This window comes from Amphiura filiformis, chromosome 20 (assembly GCF_039555335.1).
Source record: "Amphiura filiformis chromosome 20, Afil_fr2py, whole genome shotgun sequence".
Classification (NCBI taxonomy): Eukaryota; Metazoa; Echinodermata; class Ophiuroidea; order Amphilepidida; family Amphiuridae; genus Amphiura; species Amphiura filiformis.
Window position 1 is genome coordinate 58,280,470 of NC_092647.1, and position 20,208 is coordinate 58,300,677.

The 20,208-nt window shown below is 39.1% G+C and overlaps 2 protein-coding genes across 6 annotated transcripts in view; one reads left to right on the forward strand and one right to left on the reverse strand.

Annotated features, from left to right (window-relative positions):
* Positions 1–2,396: 2,396 nt before the first annotated feature.
* LOC140142116 (tripartite motif containing 13-like) lies at positions 2,397–7,160 on the forward strand. The gene is made up of 2 exons (XM_072164077.1): positions 2,397–2,514; positions 4,773–7,160. The coding sequence occupies exon 2, from the start codon at positions 5,116–5,118 to the stop codon at positions 6,676–6,678; it is 1,563 nt and encodes a 520-aa protein (XP_072020178.1). The 5' UTR covers positions 2,397–2,514; positions 4,773–5,115; the 3' UTR covers positions 6,679–7,160.
* Positions 7,161–9,110: 1,950 nt separating this feature from the next.
* LOC140142117 (coatomer subunit zeta-1-like) overlaps positions 9,111–20,208 on the reverse strand; it is a 257,967-nt gene continuing 246,869 nt past the window's right edge. For all 5 annotated transcript variants that reach the window (XM_072164083.1, XM_072164081.1, XM_072164082.1 and 2 more), the window contains 2 exons: positions 10,262–12,606; positions 9,111–9,713 (listed from right to left, as the gene is read on the reverse strand). In XM_072164083.1, the coding sequence (XP_072020184.1) occupies positions 12,559–12,606 (48 nt within the window). In that variant the 3' untranslated portion in view covers positions 9,111–9,713; positions 10,262–12,558. The remainder of the gene's footprint in view (positions 9,714–10,261; positions 12,607–20,208) is intronic.

Sequence of the window (20,208 nt, forward strand, 5' to 3'; positions counted from 1 at the left end):
TTTCTAACGGTGATCAAATTGTTTAACTTTGTAAACAAAGGTCGTATTGACATGGGGTTATCACTTTGGAGTTTGAATATGTTAAAAATGAAATTATAAGAATCCCAAAATGACCTTGGCTTACTTCAGACTGATTTTGCTTGATCGCATCGCATTTTTATAAGTGGGTCAAACAAAATCACAGGTTGCAGCGGATGGCCGGGAAATCGCGCGGGCCAGCATTTTAAGATTCGCGGCATGGTTTACATGATGTACTTAAGGCCGTTAGACTTTGATTTATGAAATGTTCATACATTGAACAATTTTATTAGAGAACAAGGATCACTTCCAAGTCTGTTTTGGTACTCTAGTGGGTTTATCCCTCAGAATCTCACATTTGAAAAAAAGGGGACCTCATCGTTTTCTCAAGCACTGTTAGAAAAGACCGAAAACTACTGACAATGCTCATTTTACATTAGATTGGGAAAAAAACCTCCCTCATCCATTCATGAAAATCCTCTGGAAGATATTACCAACACATTAATTGTCATTAGTATATTCGATTGTTTCCCTAATTGCGGATAAAATCGTGGTTTCTACAGAATATCATAAGGGCTGGGGTGTGAACGTTTGGACAGTATTTATTGTGGGACATTAGAGCACATCAGACATATCGAATTGCATTCTGAATACGAAGAATGTCCTTCTGATATCAAATAATTTTGATTTTTGAAATTCGCAATGTAATACAAATTTTATGGCAAATGATTAAAATTAATATTTTTGATATTTAACAGTACTTGAAGTAAACTTTATAAATCTGATGATTTATACTTAAAGTGTATGTAGGCGGGATGAAAAGCCGACGATCAATTGAAAATTTTGACCTTTCGTATTGAAGGTATGAATTTTTTTTCCCAAAACACCCAAACAAATTAGGTCTTTTGGGGAAAAAATCCATATCTTCAAATTTTCAATTGATCGTTGGCTTTTCCTCCCAGCGACATACACTTTAAGAATATATCATTAGATAGAATTTACTTCGAGGACTGTTATATATCAAAACTGTGAAAAATATCAAATTTTGATAATTTGTCATAAAATTTGTATTATATCATGAATTTCAAAAAATGAAAATTATTTGATATCAGAAAGGCATTCTTCGTATTCAGAATGCGATTCGATATGTCTCATGTGGTCTCATGTCCCACATAAATACTGTCGAAATGCTCATTCCAGATCCCTTAAGATGATTTTAATGGAATTCTATCATGCAGAAGGGGTGGTGCAGCAGAATTTGACAACACCAGATTTAGTTAGTTTTGTCTCGAACTCGACACTTTAGATGCAAAAAAGTCTGTGTCACGTACAAACTTCAAAGTTTACACACAATAAATTTTGCCCCGGGGGGTCACTCCCATTGTGGCCTGTACACCATCCGCGATAATCAACTTTTGAAAAGCACCCTAACCAAGGATTTAACCCTTGGCTAAAACAATGCCCTAAACAGGGATTTTATTCCTTGCATCAAATTTCATACCCTAAATTTCATTTCCGCGTATTAGCAATTGCAATTTTGCTACCCTTTTTTCCAATATTTCATGTTTTTGACACCCTAAACGCGTTACGCGCGTATCGTGCTTACCCACGAAAAACTACCCTTTTACGCGTTTTCATTATCGCGGATGGTGTACAGGCCACAATGGGAGTGACCCCCCGGAAACTTGTTACATAACAAAATGGAAGCCGATCAACAAAGAATTCGAATCAAGCTCTGCCTGCATATGTTATCGGCAACATCTAGCAAGGTCACGACTTCATAATATTATGCAATTTAAAGAACAATTGGACACATGCTAATAAGCAATTGTCAAATTCTGATTTAATGATCCATCCCAGGGGGGCCACTGGTCATAGACCAGGGGGTATCATGCGTGGCCAAAGATTCAAGTAAAAAGGGTCTTTTTTCATGATCAGGCACTGTACTTAAGTATCGTGAATAGGGTATCTAAAACAAGGAAATTTGAGAAAATGGGTATATCTTGTACAATAAATCAGTGTTTAGGGTCCTTTGAGACAAATGTAGTATGTAATAAAGGGTAAAATTATGAACTTTTGAATTTGTGTTTTCCCAGTTATCATGAAGGGTTTTAGAGTCAAAATATGACTGATTTACTTGCTTCTAATGGGGGCAAAAATAATGTCAATACTTATTTAGGGTATGAAATTGCACTTGTCATACTTGTTTAGGGGTGCATTTTCAGACCTCGTAAATACTTGTTTAGGGTGCTATTCGAAACTTCGTGGCCACGCATGATACCCCCTTGTCAATGACCAGTGGCCCCCCCGGGTGATCCATGCTATGCTATTGTCTCCTGTTCACCCAACACTAATCACTTGTTGCAGTGAGCCCTAAACAACCCTTTGCTTCTATCGGCGCGAAATTTATCGATCACCTTTATCGATCTCGTCATTCATTTCCAGATGACCAGATACACGCCACGTCTTGTGATATCGTATTCCATGTAGGCCTAGGTAAGAGATATAATATCATTTTAATACTTTTAAGATCCTAGCATCCTCTTTTTAAGACATTTTTCAGTACCGGTACATATACTTACTTACTTGGTACTTGGTTGATATCCTCCTGATGAGGACACCATAAAGGTGGTTTGACTGGAGGTGAGGAGAGTGTAGTCACGATTATCGCACTTTCAGTTTCCCACGCGTTTGAACGGGAATTGGATTGCGTACTTTTTCGATGTCTAGTGAGCAAATTTTTCAATATTTTGAGAAAATGATGTCAAATTTTCTATTCTGTATTGTTTGGTAATAATGTCTTTTGCCAATAGTATGTTTAAAGTTGTAATTTTGTGTTTTTGATCGCAAAGATCGGATATTTTCGTTCCCGATTCGAATTCTGAACCCTTCGCAAGGGTGCCGATTTCGGCAGAACTTTGACGACAATTTTGCCTTTTTGGACACTAAAATGCTTTCGATCCTTAATTTTGTTTCAACCTAGTCTTAAATTAGCAAGCACAATAAGGTTGGTACCACTTTTATATACATTGATGAAATTTTAAAGATTTTTTTCAAGTTTCTAACCGGCGCAAATCGTTAAGTGTGTATTTCCCATTGACATCCAAAATGGCGTAAGCCAGTCCTCAATATACATAGGTACGGCGTATATAGGACTGGCAAGCGAGTCTAGGAGAGTGGGGTCTAAGGCTGTCCATTGGTGTCACGTAGCTTCTCGGGGGCAGCTTTAACATGTTTAAAGGCGTCGGGCTTTGGTGAAGAAACTAAGTCGGTCGGTAGTCTTTTTTGATTGTGCGGGGAAAGAAAGAATTTGCATAGGCATCTGATTTGGTATGGTGTTGTTGAAATTGGTTACTGTGTCCGCGTCTGGCTCTGTCAATTTTGGGGGTAATATAGTCCTTGTAGTTTATGTCCATGAAATTATTTAAGATCTTTGAATAAATTCATCAGGACTGTTCCATAAAACTGTATATTTTTTCATGATATACTAGTCCAAGTTAAACACACACGTACAGACGTTTCGATAGCTACCAGCTATCTTTCTCAATGCTACTGTTGATGTGAAAAAAAATCAAGAGCAAAATGGCTACTCCTAAGTAAAAGGAAAGAAGTCCAAAGACGACAGTGAAACATCCAGGGGATTGGTGACATTACCGTATGTTGAAGGGGTGTCCGAGCGTGTCGCTAGAGTCATCTTATAACATCCATGCCGCCATGAAACCTCACATCACTTTACGCAACCTTCTCGTTCATCCGAAAGATAAACGCGAGCCGCAAAATTCTATGGATTATTTGTTAAAACCCTGGGACCCCTGCATAAACTATTATAGAATCAATTGTAAAGGGCCTTCAAATTATATCACAGGTTAGGTTGACAAGAAAATACCGAGGTTACCTGGCGTCCATCCCGTAGCCGCTTGTAGAAAAATAGCCTACAGCACTAATGTTTTGGGATTAAAAAAATATCAAGTTCTGCCAAATGAAACACATTCCTAAACATTCATTTAGTCCTAGGGGGGGATGTCATTTTGGGGGTCATGAATATGTTGGTGACCGGAGTAAATTTTTTTATGACCCCCTTGTATCGTGGGCTAACCTCCGTATCTCAGGTCGAAAATTTTTATGACCACCCCCCTTTTCTGGCTACACAGACTGACAGCAAATTATTCATTGCTGGAACTAAGACACGAAGCGCGCAAAAACTTGCGAAGACCCGGTATTATCACTTAACATTGACTATGTGTACGCATGATCGCTCTCAATTTCATGAAAAAAAGGGCCCAGGTTTATTTTTTAAGCTATGTTGCGAACATAAAATGTTCGCAATGTTTGAAAAATAAGAGTTGTTTTTGATGACAGTGTACTAGGAATTTAAAAATTTGGTATATTTTTGTTAATCGTAAGAATGTTGAAATCCTAAAAAATTCCATTTCTTGCTCAATTTACTCCGGGATTTCACTTTTGTGGAACTTTTTTGCCTTCCTAATATTCAGCAACTTACTTTGTTTCGAGTGTGCAATTACGTCACTAGAGACCCAGCTTGGCCGCTGTGTTCTTGAAATGTTAAAAAAGGGGCCAGGATTTGGGTGATAAATCCTCCAGGTTTACTTGCCCACTATTGTACCGTTATTTTTTTACCCCAGTGGAGAGCAAAGTCAACAATGAAATAAATAAGATTTTGTGCCTTTACTCTAGGGGAACTGCCAGCAAACATGTGCATATTGATTCACAGCTTCTTATATTCTTCTTTTCAGACGAGACGTCTTTTCAGTGTACTACATGTAGGCCTACCTCTGTGTGCAGACTATCCTTATCATGAGTGATGACAGAGACGTAATTTAATTTTTCAGTGCTGTTTATAGAAATAGAAAGCAACCCAACCCATAGATTTTCAAAAATCTTAGTGGTAGAGGTATTGTAATACTTAAAAGTGTGCGGTGTCCTCAGTCGGAATACGTGGTATACAGTGCATTGGTGGATTCTAGTCAAGCGTAAGCCTACTAATCATTTTAAGCAATGCACATTTAGAATACAACCTGGGGTATACAAGGACTTATAATATTGTACTGAAGTATAACCCAGCCACCACTGATAAAAATGGCTAGCACCTCTGGATTTGCAGAAACTGTGGAACGTTCTGTAACTTGTCCTATATGCTTTGAATTCTTTGTGGATCCACACGTACCGAAAGACTTGGAATGTCCTCATACATGCTGCCAGGTGTGTCTTCAGAACATTGTGACTTTAAATCCTGATCAGCCTATTACTTGCCCTATGAGATGTGCAAAGAAAACCAGTGTCCCTGTTGGAGGAGTCAAGAACTTGCGGACAAATTTAAACATACGCAACTTAGCCGAAGTACACCCAAATTACGCAAATGGAGCAAAGCCTATAGTTCCAAAATGTGACAAGCATAATGAGAACTTGCATCTGTATTGTTCACATTGCAATACTTTAGCCTGTCATAACTGTGTGATTGTTTACCACACAGGAACACAACATGTTATTACCGATGTAGAGGATATGACGAAACAGCGTAAAGAAGAGTTAAAAACAGTGGCTGCTGATACCGACAAAGAAATCAAGTCATGCCAAAAATTAACAGCAGAACTGAAAAAACTTGAAGCTAAGGTGTTGAATGGAGCAATAGTAGAGAAAAGAAAAATCAGCAGAAGCGGGAATGATTTAATAAAGGTGGTCAAAAAAAATATACGAAGATTAGAAAGTGAGGTACAAAATGCAAGCGATGCCAAGCTAAATGAAATACAGACGGAGATTTCAAGACTAGAGAATCAGACATCCACTCTGCAAGCTGCCTGTAATGTCGCGAAACAGACAGGTGAATCTTCAGATCACGCCTATATTACACAGCATGCAGAGTTGATGGAGAAGATGAAGAAGGAGCTAACGAGTGTCAAAGAAAAGGATCCTCCGCAAGTTAAGTTGAATCCAGGAAGAGCATGGTTTGTCAAGACTGCAACAACTTGTAGTGCTGAATTTGGTAAAGTTGTGGAACTTCGGCAAGAATTTGGCAAATTTGAATCGGCAACTCATGTTGCCTCTTCGAAAGATGGATTGCTGGCTGTTAGTGATTTGAAGAATGGAAAGAAAGTGACCATCTGCCTAAAGGAAAATGAAGTATATAAGAAGAAGGGGTTTCTAGAACTCAACATAACAAACACAAATAGGCTTGAAGGTGTAGTATTCGTTTCTGACGATAAACTCTGGGTAGCACGGCAAACTGTTATTGAGGTATACTCTTCTACAGGCAAATTTGAGAAGACAATCAGCACCAAGGTCAATGCTTCCGGTATTGCATCAGGACCGGCATCAGGTGTGTGTAGTTTGGCAATCACCGCAGATGGCAGCAGGATACTGGCAAGTGATTCTGTGAGAAATGTCATTACTGTACATGATCCTGCAGGAACTATCATAAAAACACTTAAGACGAGCATTAGACCATGCAGGATAACTGTCATTCAGAATTCTCATGTTGCAGTAAGTAATTGGCAACCAGGTAAATTGATTGTAATGAATATGATAACAGGTGCGGAAACACTCAACATTGGTATAGACATGCTAAGTGCACTCTGCTATGATAAATATAGTGATTGTGTATTTACTGGTAGAAGAGAGGAAATGGCACTGGTAATGGTGTGATAGAGAAGCACTGCTGGAAGACTGGCAAGAAGATGGCGTGCATAGCAAAGAACTTGTACATGCCTTGTGGGTTAACTTTTACATCAGATGGTTTGCTTGCAGTAGCTGATTATAAAACTATTAAAATCTACAAGATCACATAAATATTGAGAAACCCACAATAATTAATTCAGCATCAAAGTGGTTTAAATGCAATTCTCTTGGTTACCGGATCATGCTATATTGGTATGCCTTTGAGTGCCATATACTTTGTGTGGTGATTGTTTTGATCATGGTTCATTACTCAACGTGTGATTTTGTATTTCTAATTTTAGTGACAACAAAAATTGAACACAGAATTAAAGACTAGTTTGCGTCTGACGTCAGGGAAAGATGCGGCGTGATTGGTTGCTGACCTGCGCAGTATGGCATTTTTGGTCTGGTTGACAGGACGTCATATGCAAACTGGTCTTTTTAATTTGGTCTTCAATTATAACGTATGCCTCGCGTACATGTATACATGTACATGTAGGCCTATTTATTGTCAAAATAGTGCTAGAGCTGAGTAGGTTAGAGGTGAAACTTTTAGGAAAAGAATTGATTTTCATAGGATTTATTATTGCTTGCAAAACCAATGTACGAGAAAAAAATCTTTCAAAACAATTTGTCAGCCATCTTTTCATTTTTTTCAGGGCCCCTTTGACTCCAGGCCCAGGGTTATCTTTTTGCCCCACCCCCACCCCTTGTCGGCGGTACTGCCAATCCAGATTTACCTTTTGCTGGCCCCTTGGAATGGCAGCATGATTAAATGTCATTCATTTTTTGCTTGAAAATAACTTTTTCTTGACCCACAGCATAATATACATAAACTTATCAGCGCCATACTAGGCAAAATTTCCAAAAAGGCCAAAAGGGGGGCACATTTCCAAGTAGTCTTTCTGATCACCTAACTATACCAGGATCAAATCATGCGGCAATTGTTTTTTTTGGGTTCTGTTTAGTTTTGTAAATCACTTTTATGTACATGTATGTAGATTGTTGACTCCATTTTGTTAAATATTTCTGCACAATAATGATTATTTTTAGGTTTTATGTTCTTATACATGTAGTTTTAACAATTCTCATGATATACAATATGATGAATGCGCCACCAGCAGTTTCTCTGCCAGTCCAATTTTTGACCTCCAGGGTCAACATCGCCGTAAAGCTACCATTGGCTTTTCACACAAGTGTGATTATATGTTGAACAGTTCCACAAAGGATGCCATGTGATCAGTAAAATAAATGGATCTACTGTTACCCTGTAAATGTAAATCGATTGCTCAGTGCCAGAAATGGGGTAAGTGCAATAGCTGCCATGTTTTAATAGATGAGGAAAATATACCTTGTGTAAATTGCCAAATGTTCACAAGGCAGCTATTGCACTTACCCACTTCAAGCACCGAGCAGTCGAAATTGCTGTTTTAGAATGCATTCGCATACAACATCATTTAGCATTGACATTTAAACACACAATGATGAATGATATTCGTATTACGCAGGCTTTGTATTGACTATTTCCCATGATGGACTGCACATTTTGGCCTCTCCCCAGCAACGCATCGTATTATTGAATCAACTGAATTCATTGAATTATTTAACTTTATTCTTAGAAGTTAGTGCTAGCCAAATTTCCATTTGTACATGTAGATTACTAGATAATTAATAATTATTTGTATTGAGATTTGATTTTTTTCTTGTTGTATACATGGTTAGAATTATTTAGTTTTAATTATTTTCCAAACAGAATGTTGTACAAACCATGCAGCCAATCTTAATTTTAAATTAAAACCATAGGCCTATGTTAAAACACTTTTTCATGTTTTCGCCAAAATGCATATCGTCAGCCTGCTACGCTAATTGCCCAAGTCATTTTTTTGAAAGAACAAAATGTGGTTCAAGCATGCATCAGTAATGTTATTACCCTAATTATTTTGGATTATAAGTATCATTATCATTTGTTCTTGTGTAAAGATTGGTGAATAAATATGTTAAAATGCATGCTTGAACTATATTTTGTTCTCAAAATTACAAAAAATGACTTCGGCAATTAGTATAGCAGGCGATATGTGAAATCATTTCAACCGGTTGGGTTCCCTAGGCGGCCTGCATGAGCCCAGGGCCTGCAGGCCAGATCCAGCGTAATGACCAATGACTTCTGAGCAGTAATTATGCAAATTACTTTTAAAAGTTTTGTGATTCTAGCATCCTCTTTATATGACATTTTGACATCCACAAAAAAGTTTCAATTTATTCCAGTTTTGCGTTTGTGTATTGTACTGCTCCATAGGCCACCGTGTTGTAATTTTGTTCTGTTTGATGAACAAATTAATGTCAGTGTTTAACTATATAACTATGATGCTGAACCATATAACTCTAGACACAATGTGAAATAAATACAAATCAAAAGTGTGTACTTTATACAGTGTTTTATTTGATGCCAATAATTCCACCTGTACACCAAAGAACTGCACATTTTAAACTTTAATGGACTAATCCATTTGAAATCCATGCACCCTCTATGGAAGACATGACCTCAATCTTCCACACAGGGAATGGGAATTTCAAATGGGGTTACCTGAATGGGCAACTCCATTTGAAATCTACACTCCCTGTGTGGGAGATTAAGGTCATGTCCTCCATAGGTGGTGTGTGGATTTCAACTGGATTATCCCATTTCTGTCTTCATCCTGCAAGCTGATAAGAAAACTTACTTCAATTTAACATGATCCATGTTTTTAAAAACAAGTAACTTTCTAATCAAAGACTACCATTTCAATACGTACCATTAGATTAATAATATGTATCATGGTCTTCACTACTCTATTCGCTGCCATAGTGCACATTAGTAACCATTGGTTACTGGTTCAAGCCTAGGCTCATACACCTGTTCAATTATGATATGCCATAGGCTTTGTGTTGTGATCATTTCAGTGGTTCATAACAAAGAAAGCATGAGCCAGTTGACCAAGCAACAGTCATATTCTAATGTGCACTACGCCAGCGAATAAGTCTACCTAGGCCCCGCAAAAAACGCAATTTTTGAAGTAAAAACGAGATCCAAAATTTTGAAAAGCGAGAAAAGCGAGATTTTCCCCGAAAAACGCCAGAAAATGCGAAAAAATCAAAAAAAAAAAAAATTTGCTGCCCTCTATGTAAATAACAAACCTGCCGACGGCCGGCCGGCCGATGTCGAAGAAAAAAGTGACAAAAATTTGACCTTGAATTATGTTTTATGGTCAAAATATTCCAGTAATTCAATAAATATAATGATATTTGGCCTAAACTTGAACTCATTTGAAATGAAATGTCAGTTTTTATTGAGTAAAGGATGGCTTTTTCACTCGACCTTGTGCTTGCAATGCTGTTGAATTCTGCACTTTGGCGAAGTTGGAACTGCATTTTAATGGAATTTGGCGAACTTTTATGGCATAAAGCATAAAAGCAACATTTTTATAGTAAGTGCACTGCTTGGAAACTTTTTTAAAAAGCGAGATAATTGGTTAATAGCGAGAATCACGGCGTAAAAAGCGAGATCGCGTTTTTTGCCGGGCCTTAAGTCTACCCAATGTTACATTTCAAAATAGTGATTTTCAATATGTGGATCTTGGGTTTCTCTATCAACTATTTTAAATGACTTCAGGAAAACCGCTTTGGCCCACTACGTATCTCTGAAAGTACACTGGAGGCAAATTTTCGAGTCTTGGCCAGTACTTATCATTTTGAGATATGTGTATAATTAATAATTCGAGGGATCATTGACACAAAGACATTCTGAGAAAAATGAGTTTTAAGACCATGGTCCACATTGACATAATGTGGTTAAGTCTATGTTTCACTATACATGTAGCTATTGATTGGGGTGCTAAATGGAGTTACTTCTTTGTGTTTATTGGAAAGTGCTCATCATGTTTCGTAACATTTTGATATCAAATCTCATTTTCACAAAAAAATGGAGTTGCGTCTTTGTGTCAATGACCCTCAAATTGTTAAATATGACACCAACTGTTTTTTGTTTGTTTCTTGTTCTTACTTTACTACACTTGTTCATTCAATTTAGAACCATTATGTTTCAACTTGGTGATATCATATGGCTTATTGTAAAAAGAGAAAATATAATCTACATTTTTTAATCCATAATGGATATATGTGACACGATCAAGGGAAATGAGTCAGATGTCGGTAATATTGACAAAGAAAGTTAGTGTTAAATACTGTTTTCAGTGAAATCAACATGGGGTTTTCAGTTCCCGAAAGCTCTAAATGTCCTAAAAATGTATGTGTAAAACTCATTTTGGACCAGGGTCGACATGTGACTCATTACCCTTGATCAGGTCACATATGTATATGTTTCTTTCACTATTACATGTATGAACAATTTGAACACATGGAAGTTTATCCTTTTTCTAATGTTGCCTTGTTGGGGAACAAACCAAAAGTTTGATGGCATTCTATAAATGAAAATACTCTCGTAAAGTCAAATTACATTTGTGAAAACTAGTCAAAATACTGGTGAAAGTTATCTTTCGAGTTGGAATTGTCAACATTTCACACTTCCGTTTCATGGAGGGAGATGTCAGCCTCCCAACGAAAGCACCTTTGTCTCTAAGATGTCATCAAACTTAAGGTTTGTTCCTTAACCATTTATATATCATTTTGGTTTGATTCACAAATTATACACCAACATGAATGTCATCTTTGAACTAATGGTGGAAAATAAAAGAACAATTGGAATATTTTCTTTTGATTGAATTTCTTCTTTTAATGTTGTTATCCCTAGCACGCTACAGATCTACCATTCAGTCTAAAACAATGTTTTTATTTTAGTAACACCCAACTGTAAGGGCATTGATCCACATATGGAATTCTGTAATTTACAGCTGAAATAATGTTCTTTTTTAAACAGTTACTAACTGACATATTATCATTTAGATCTGTACAATTTGCAATGCCTATTAATTATACCCATTGAAATCTTCTTCCTTATTCAATGTACATACTGAAGTCACCATTCTTTTTACTTTTAATATTGACCAAACAAAATCTTTGGTCCAGAGATAAATAACACATTACTGAAACAAGTTTGAAGACTAGTCTACTTTAGAGTGAAATATCTTGGGACAATTAATAGAAACTATGACCATAAAACTTATCACCACTCTGCATGCTCTAAGTCATTCCACAGAGTACTAGTGCTTGTTATGTAAAATGGGTAATGCAAAACAATCTTGTAATTCACACTATACTAGAAATTTCAATAGCTTTCAATTGAATGAACACAGCTTTCAATAGCTGTACACGGTCCAACCGTGATCGTATATCCCATATTTACAACTACAACAAGAATGCACAACCGTGGATACAATGACAAATATGTTGGTAAAGTTGGATTCACTTCCGTGTCGGCCCACACAGGCGCACCCCCTGGTGTAAGTCATACAGGAATAATTGTCAGGCTGTGTTCATTCATTTTAATTTCTAGTATAATAATTGTATAATATATATTGCACCAGATAGAAAAATGCTATATTATTGTATCAAGTGCAACATATTCTTGTATCACAAAAAAATAAGCCCTTCAATTATATTTTATATGAAGTATATTGGTCTTTTGCTATGCGGTAAAATGATAATTTTAAGCTCACCTAGCCACTGGGCCTAACCAACGCATTTAACGATTATATGTGTGTAAACTCTTGACTTTTGCACACAGGTGCTAATTAGGTTGAATATGGTACTACCAATCAGTTTTTTTGTCCTAAAGATATTTTACTCCGATGCAAGTCTAACTGATATGTACAAAGTTATTTAACATAAAAATCCTTCTCCAGTTGTTGAGCTTGTCCCTGGTTCCAAAGTGTACTATTTCAGAAGTGACCATTTGAGCTGATCCCTAGCTGACTGGAGAACCTGTAATGAATGGAAAAGACACACAAAAAATGGCATGAGTTAGATCTGTATCCTTCTGGATGCCAGAGATATTTCCAGCGAACAACAACAGAAACAAATTATATTGACAAAAAGCACAGGCAGAAACCAATGCAATATTGATCAAAGAACATAAAATTTAAGGCAGTCCTCAATGGGCATGTCTTTAGCCAACATTAATTATTATGCTAATTTTCATCTCACTTCAACATGAGCATAATCACCAGTCTCGTGTCCATTTACTTTATTATGATTTTTTGCTGTTGTTGTCAATGTCAAAGTTGTAAAACAACAATAATTTGTAAAAGTATTTCATTTTCAAGCTAAAAATGTTCAACACTTTTACAGGAGTTTCAATTTTTCATAAAATCACAGTGTCAGGATGCAAACTTGTGACTGTGTGAGCTGGTCAGTAAGTTCTTGCTAAGAAAACTGCAATAGCCCCCTCTGCAGGCAGTTTCCTATTATTGGATACATGCTTTTAGTAACTAGCAAGGTGGTGTTCTCTTAAATGTTCCCGTACCAACTTTTTAGGTCACTTCAATGCAAATTTAAAGAAAAATCAATAGTATAAAATGAGATATTTTGGTGGCTTTCTGAACATTTAATTTTTTTATAGACAATGATGCCATGCTTCAGAGATTTTTCTCTGTCAAAATTTATGTTCAGGTGCATTTTAAATAAATTTATACATAAGCCCAGAAAAATCCCAGTAATAATACATCAAAATGGCACTAAAAACTTGATTGCTATTTTGAAAAGGAATAGGCAGTGGCAAAACATAATGCGCATCAGAAGGAATTATAGCATGGTGACAAAGTTGCCGATCAATACGCAACAAATCACAGCTACAGCTACCTTGATGACAATAAGAGGTTACAATTTGCTTGAATTTCACATTATTGTCAAGTAAAAAGTTTAAAAAATGCACAAAAATGAAAAAGCAAGAAAACATTTGTGTGGCATAGCTTGAAAAAAGAGCACTAAAATTGTGCTCCAGAAAATGAAAACGAAATTGTGCTCCAGAATTGTCATGAAGAATATAGCATAGCTACATATCATACATATGTATCATAACCATGATAATAACATTCTACTTCTAATACATTCAGATGTATTTGCACTACACACATTTTTTTAAACTTTTGTAGACATAAATACTAAAGATGTCAAATACTATCCAAGTATCAGCAAATCATATTCAAGAGCAGGGCTCAAAATACATGAGTTCGGAGTTATTTTCTCCCAAATTTCATGAAAATGGCCCCATGAAATAAAAATTGTGAACTGCAAATTGTACACACACAAAAGCTACAAAATAGAATCTGTTCAATATATCCATCGTAAAAAAAGTATTTTGAGCCTTGTTTGAGAGTCCCCTCTAAATTCTAGTACCTTGACTACCACCAGAAAACTCACTAATTGCTATCTTTGCCATCACCACAGTTACAGCAAAACCATCACCAAAAGCAAAAAGAAATTTTATGTACTTTCCCATGAAATGTGAAACTACCATCACCATGTTCCTACCGTAACCACTCGCAGTATAAGCCCACTTTAGGCTATAAGCCCACCCCTATTTTACAAACCATTCGGTGAACAAGGATGTACTCGGGTATAAGCCCAGTAATCATTTTGGCTAAGTTTTTAAATCATATCAATGCTTTTCTTTCACATTTAAGAACAAATATTTAAAAAATATCAGTTAAAATTAACATTCCATACTTAAAATTGATTAAAAATAATTGACAAAGATGATAGAAATTACTGAGACATAGGGCATATTCAAATGGGGAAGATTTTTCTCATTTTTAAATTCAACTAATAGCCTCTCCCCGGTTATAAGCCCCCCCCCATTTTTGAAGTGAAATTGCCCATCTAGGGGGGTGGGCTTATACCCGAGTGGTTACAGGGTAGTTATAAACATGTATGTATGTTTGTATTATATTGTCTATGAATTTGTACAACCTGATGCTACCAAAGAGTACCAATCAGTTCTAATCCGTTTCATTCTACACACCCACCTGTGCCCAAGGTAGATGAAAATCAAGCTCTATTAAAAAAAATTAATTAAAATTTGCAACTCAAAAATGGTCCTTCAAAAAGGCAAATGGGTTAACTGTATAGTTAGCCTTTGTCTCTAATCTGTGCCCCCTCATGGCCTGTGTCTGGAGGGTATCCCCCATGTTGGCAGTACTAATACCCCCATCCAAATCAAAGTGGCTACATTACTATTTTTTTATTTACTAACCCCTCCCAAATAATGTTTTACGGGCAAAGCGAAAGGAAAACAAATTTACCCATGGCAAGAAATGGACGATCCCAATTGTTTGTCGATCCGGGTACGGTCATGCTAGCTCCCTGCTGTGCGTGTTGTGGTGTTGGCATGGGGATCAATAGGGACATCGATTTTGTAAACATCTATTCTACATGTAGTGTGTGATTGAGTCTGTTGGTCATTTATGAATGCCATTCCATCAAGTTAACATCGGGAAGAAATTTCCCCACCCACCACTCCCAATAAGTGTATGGAGGCAATGAAAAGTATATATTAGTGAACACATAATTAAGAGTGATAATTCACTCCCTAAGTAAAGGGAATAGAGAGAAGTTAACAGCTCAATAACAAACAAAAACAAAGGAAACTAGAAACCACAGTTGTGTTTGACCAAACACGAATATCTATGCCCGTGGCCCACACTCTCTCTAACACCCCACCAGACCATCACTCTCTTATACTCCACCAGACACTCACTCGCTCTAAAACACCACCAGACTGGACCACACTCTCTCTAATACCCCACCAGACCCTCACTCTCTCTTATACTCCACCAGACACGCACTCGCTCTAAAACACCATCAGGCTGACCCATACTCTCTAATGCCCCACCAGACCCCCACTCTCTTATACTCCACCAGACACTCACACGGTCTAAAACACCAACAGGCTGACCCATACTCTCTCTAATACCCCACTAAGCCTTCACTCTCTCTTATACTCCACTATACACTCATTCTCTCTAAAACACCACCAGGCTGACCCATACTCTCTCTAATACCCTACCAAGCCTTCACTCTCTCTTATACCTCATCAGACCATCAATCTCTCTAAAACACCACCAGACTGGACCACATTCTCTCTAATACCCCACCAGACCCTCTCTCTTATACGCCATCAGACACTCACTCGCTCTAAAACACCACCAGACTGACCCAAACTCTCTCTAATACCCCACCAAGCCATCACTCTCTCTTATACTCCACCAGACACTCACTAGCTCTAAAACACCCCCAGACTGGCACACACTCTTTCTAATACCCCACAAGACCCTCACTCTCTCTTATACGCCACCAGACACTCACTCGCTCTAAAACACCACCAGGCTGACCCAAACTCTCTCTAATACCCCACCCAGCCATCACTCTCTTATACTCCACCAGACACTCACTCGCTCTAAAACACCAACAGGCTGACCCATACTCTCTCTAATACCCCCAAGCCTTCACTCTCTTATACTCCACCAGACACTCACTCGCTCTAAAACACCAACAGGCTGACCCATACTCTCTAATACCCCACCAAGCCTTCACTCTCTCTTATACTCCACCAGACACTCACTCGCTCTAAAACACCACCAGGCTGACCCCAACTCTCTCTAATACCCCCCAAGCCTTCACTCTCTTATACTCCACCAGACACTCACTCGCTCTAAAACACCAACAGGCTGACCCATACTCTCTCTAATACCCCACCAAGCCTTCACTCTCTCTTATACTCCACCAGACACTCACTAGCTCTAAAACACCCCCGATTGGCGCACTCTCTCCACTACCTCACCAGACCCTCACTCTCTCTTATAATCCACCAGACACTCACTCGCTCTAAAACACCACCAGGCTGGCCCAAACTCTCTCTAATACCCCACCAAGCATTCTCTCTCTTATACTCCATCACACCCTCACTCTCTCTGAAACACCACCAGACTGGAGAATACCCCTTTAATCCCAAAACATTGTGTCCCTTTAAGCGGTTAACCTCTTAACCCCATTGTATGCGTCTTGGACGATATTTGAAGCCTTCATCATTGCAGATACAGGTAGCTACCAAAAATGCTACCTATTGCGATACACTGTGTTAACCGGTCGTACCTATTTTGCCTTTTAAAGCATATGAACTTTGACCTCTGGGGTTGCGGCTAGCATAGCATACTTCTAAGGTCATAGGCCATCATTGTACCAAGTATGAACCCTGAGGGCGCTATAGTAGTTGAGCTAGAGCTGTTTGAAATTTTACACACATTGCCCCCTGTAGCCCATGACCTTTGACCTTTGGGGTCGGGGGGTACCCTAGGATGTATCTAGGGTCATGGGCCATCATTGTACCAAGTATGGGCCCAGGGGCTACTTTAGTTCCTGAGCTAGAGGGGTGCAAAGGACTGATCTTGAGAAGGAGAAGAAGGAGAACTAGAAACTAGAAACCACAGTTGTGTTTGACCAAACACGAATATCTATGCCCGTGGCCCAAACTCTCTCTAACACCCCACCAGACCACCACTCTCTTATACTCCACCAGACACTCACTCGCTCTAAAACACCACCAGACTGGACCACACTCTCTAATACCCCACCAGACCCTCACTCTCTCTTATACTCCACCAGACACTCACTCGCTCTAAAACACCACCAGGCTGACCCAAACTCTCTCTAATACCCCACCAAGCCATCACTCTCTCTTATACTCTAACAGACACTCACTAGCTCTAAAACACCACCAGACTGGCAGACTCTTTCTAATACCCCACCAGACCCTCACTCTCTCTTATACGCCACCAGACACTCACTCGCTCTAAAACACCACCAGGCTGACCCAAACTCTCTCTATAATACCCCACCCAGCCATCACTCTCTCTTATACTCCACCAGACACTCACTCGCTCTAAAACACCACCAGGCTGACCCAAACTCTCTCTAATACCCCACCAAGCCTTCACTCTCTCTTATACTCCACCAGACACTCACTCGCTCTAAAACACCACCAGGCTGACCCAAACTCTCTCTAATACCCCACCCAGCCATCACTCTCTCTTATACTCCACCAGACACTCACTCGCTCTAAAACACCACCAGGCTGACCCAAACTCTCTCTAATACCCCACCAAGCCTTCACTCTCTCTTATACTCCACCAGACACTCAATCGCTCTAAAACACCACCAGGCTGACCCAAACTCTCTCTAATACCCCACCCAGCCATCACTCTCTCTTATACTCCACCAGACACTCACTCGCTCTAAAACACCACCAGGCTGACCCAAACTCTCTCTAATACCCCACCCAGCCTTCACTCTCTCTTATATTCCACCAGGCACTCACTCGCTCTAAAACACCACCAGGCTGACCCAAACTCTCTCTAATACCCCACCCAGCCTTCACTCTCTTATACTCCACCAGACACTCACTCGCTCTAAAACACCACCAGGCTGACCCAAACTCTCTCTAATACCCCACCCAGCCATCACTCTCTCTTAGACTCCACCAGACACTCACTCGCTCTAAAACACCACCAGGCTGACCCAAACTCTCTCTAATACCCCACCCAGCCTCCACTCTCTCTTATACTCCACCAGACACTCACTCGCTCTAAAACACCACCAGGCTGACCCAAACTCTCTCTAATACCCCACCCAGCCTTCACTCTCTCTTATACTCCACCAGACACTCACTCGCTCTAAAACACCACCAGGCTGACCCAAACTCTCTCTAATACCCCACCCAGCCTTCACTCTCTCTTATACTCCACCAGACACTCACTCGCTCTAAAACACCACCAGGCTGACCCAAACTCTCTCTAATACCCCACCCAGCCTCCACTCTCTCTTATACTCCACCAGACACTCACTCGCTCTAAAACACCACCAGGCTGACCCAAACTCTCTCTAATACCCCACCCAGCCTTCATTCTCTCTTATACTCCACCAGACACTCACTCGCTCTAAAACACCACCAGGCTGACCCAAACTCTCTCTAATACCCCACCCAGCCATCACTCTCTCTTATACTCCACCAGACACTCACTCGCTCTAAAACACCACCAGGCTGACCCAAACTCTCTCTAATACCCCACCCAGCCTCCACTCTCTCTTATACTCCACCAGACACTCACTCGCTCTAAAACACCACCAGGCTGACCCAAACTCTCTCTAATACCCCACCCAGCCTTCACTCTCTCTTATACTCCACCAGACACTCACTCGCTCTAAAACACCACCAGGCTGACCCAAACTCTCTCTAATACCCCACCCAGCCTCCACTCTCTCTTATACTCCACCAGACACTCACTCGCTCTAAAACACCACCAGGCTGACCCAAACTCTCTCTAATACCCCACCCAGCCATCACTCTCTCTTATATTCCACCAGACACTACCCCTTTAATCCCAAAACATTGTGTCCCTTTAAGCGGTTAACCTCTTAACCCCATTGTACGTCTTGACGTATATTTGAAGCCTTCATCATTGCAAATACAGGTAGCTACCAAAATGCTACCTATTGCGATACACTGTGTTAACCGGTCGTACCTATTTTGCTTTTTAAAGCATATGAACTTTGACCTCTGGGGTTGTGGCTAGCATAGCATACTTCTAAGGTCATAGGCCATCATTGTACCAAGTATGAACCCTGAGGGCGCTATATTTTTTGAGCTAGAACTGTTTGAAATTTTACACATATTGCCCCCTGTAGCCCATGACCTTTGGGGTCGGGGGCACCCTAGGATGTATCTAAGGGTCATGGGCCATCATTGTACCAAGTATGGGCCCCGAGGCTTCTTTCGTTCTTGAGCTAGAGGAGTGCAAAGGACTGATCTTGAGAAGAAGGAGAAGGAGAAGGAGAACTAGATGGCACAGCTGTGTTTGACCAAACACGAATATCTATGCCCGTGATGACTTTCACCCTAACACTCCCTCAGCCTTTAACCTACCATGACACCTTTAATCCACCTAACCCCCCGTAATATGTTTGATTCTAAAAGGCTATCAGTATCAGTATACTGACTAAAATATTAAATTGAAAATCAAGGAATGCCCCTTTAATTGCATTTGCTGTGTAAACGCTTGAGGGCGCTCCTCCTTAAATAAATCAACAAACATGTTCCATACAAAAAAAATAAAAAAAAAAAAATAAAAAAATCTGAATACCCCTTTAATCCCAAAACGGAGTGTCCCTTTAATGGCTATTCCATCACCCTAACACTCCCTCTGCCCTTAACCTATCATGACACCTTTAATCCACCTGACACCCCGTAATATGTTTGATTCTAAAAGGGCTATCAGTATACCGACTAAAATATTAAATTGAAAATCAAGAAATGCCCCTTTAATTGCATTTTCTGTGTAAACGCTTGAGGGCGCTCCTCCTTAAATAAATTAATAAACTTGTTCCATGCAAAAAAAAAAAAAAAAAATTTTTTTAAATCTGAATACACCTTTAATCCTAAAACGGAGTGTCCCTTTAATGGCTGTTCCATTGAATTTACATACTCCATCTGGAATAGCTTTATAACAATACCTATATACATAAGAATCAATT

What these genes read in the sequence shown, in the direction of transcription:
- LOC140142116 (XM_072164077.1), top strand. Translation starts at nt 5,116, where the DNA reads ATGGCTAGCACCTCTGGATTTGCAGAAACTGTGGAACGTTCTGTAACT.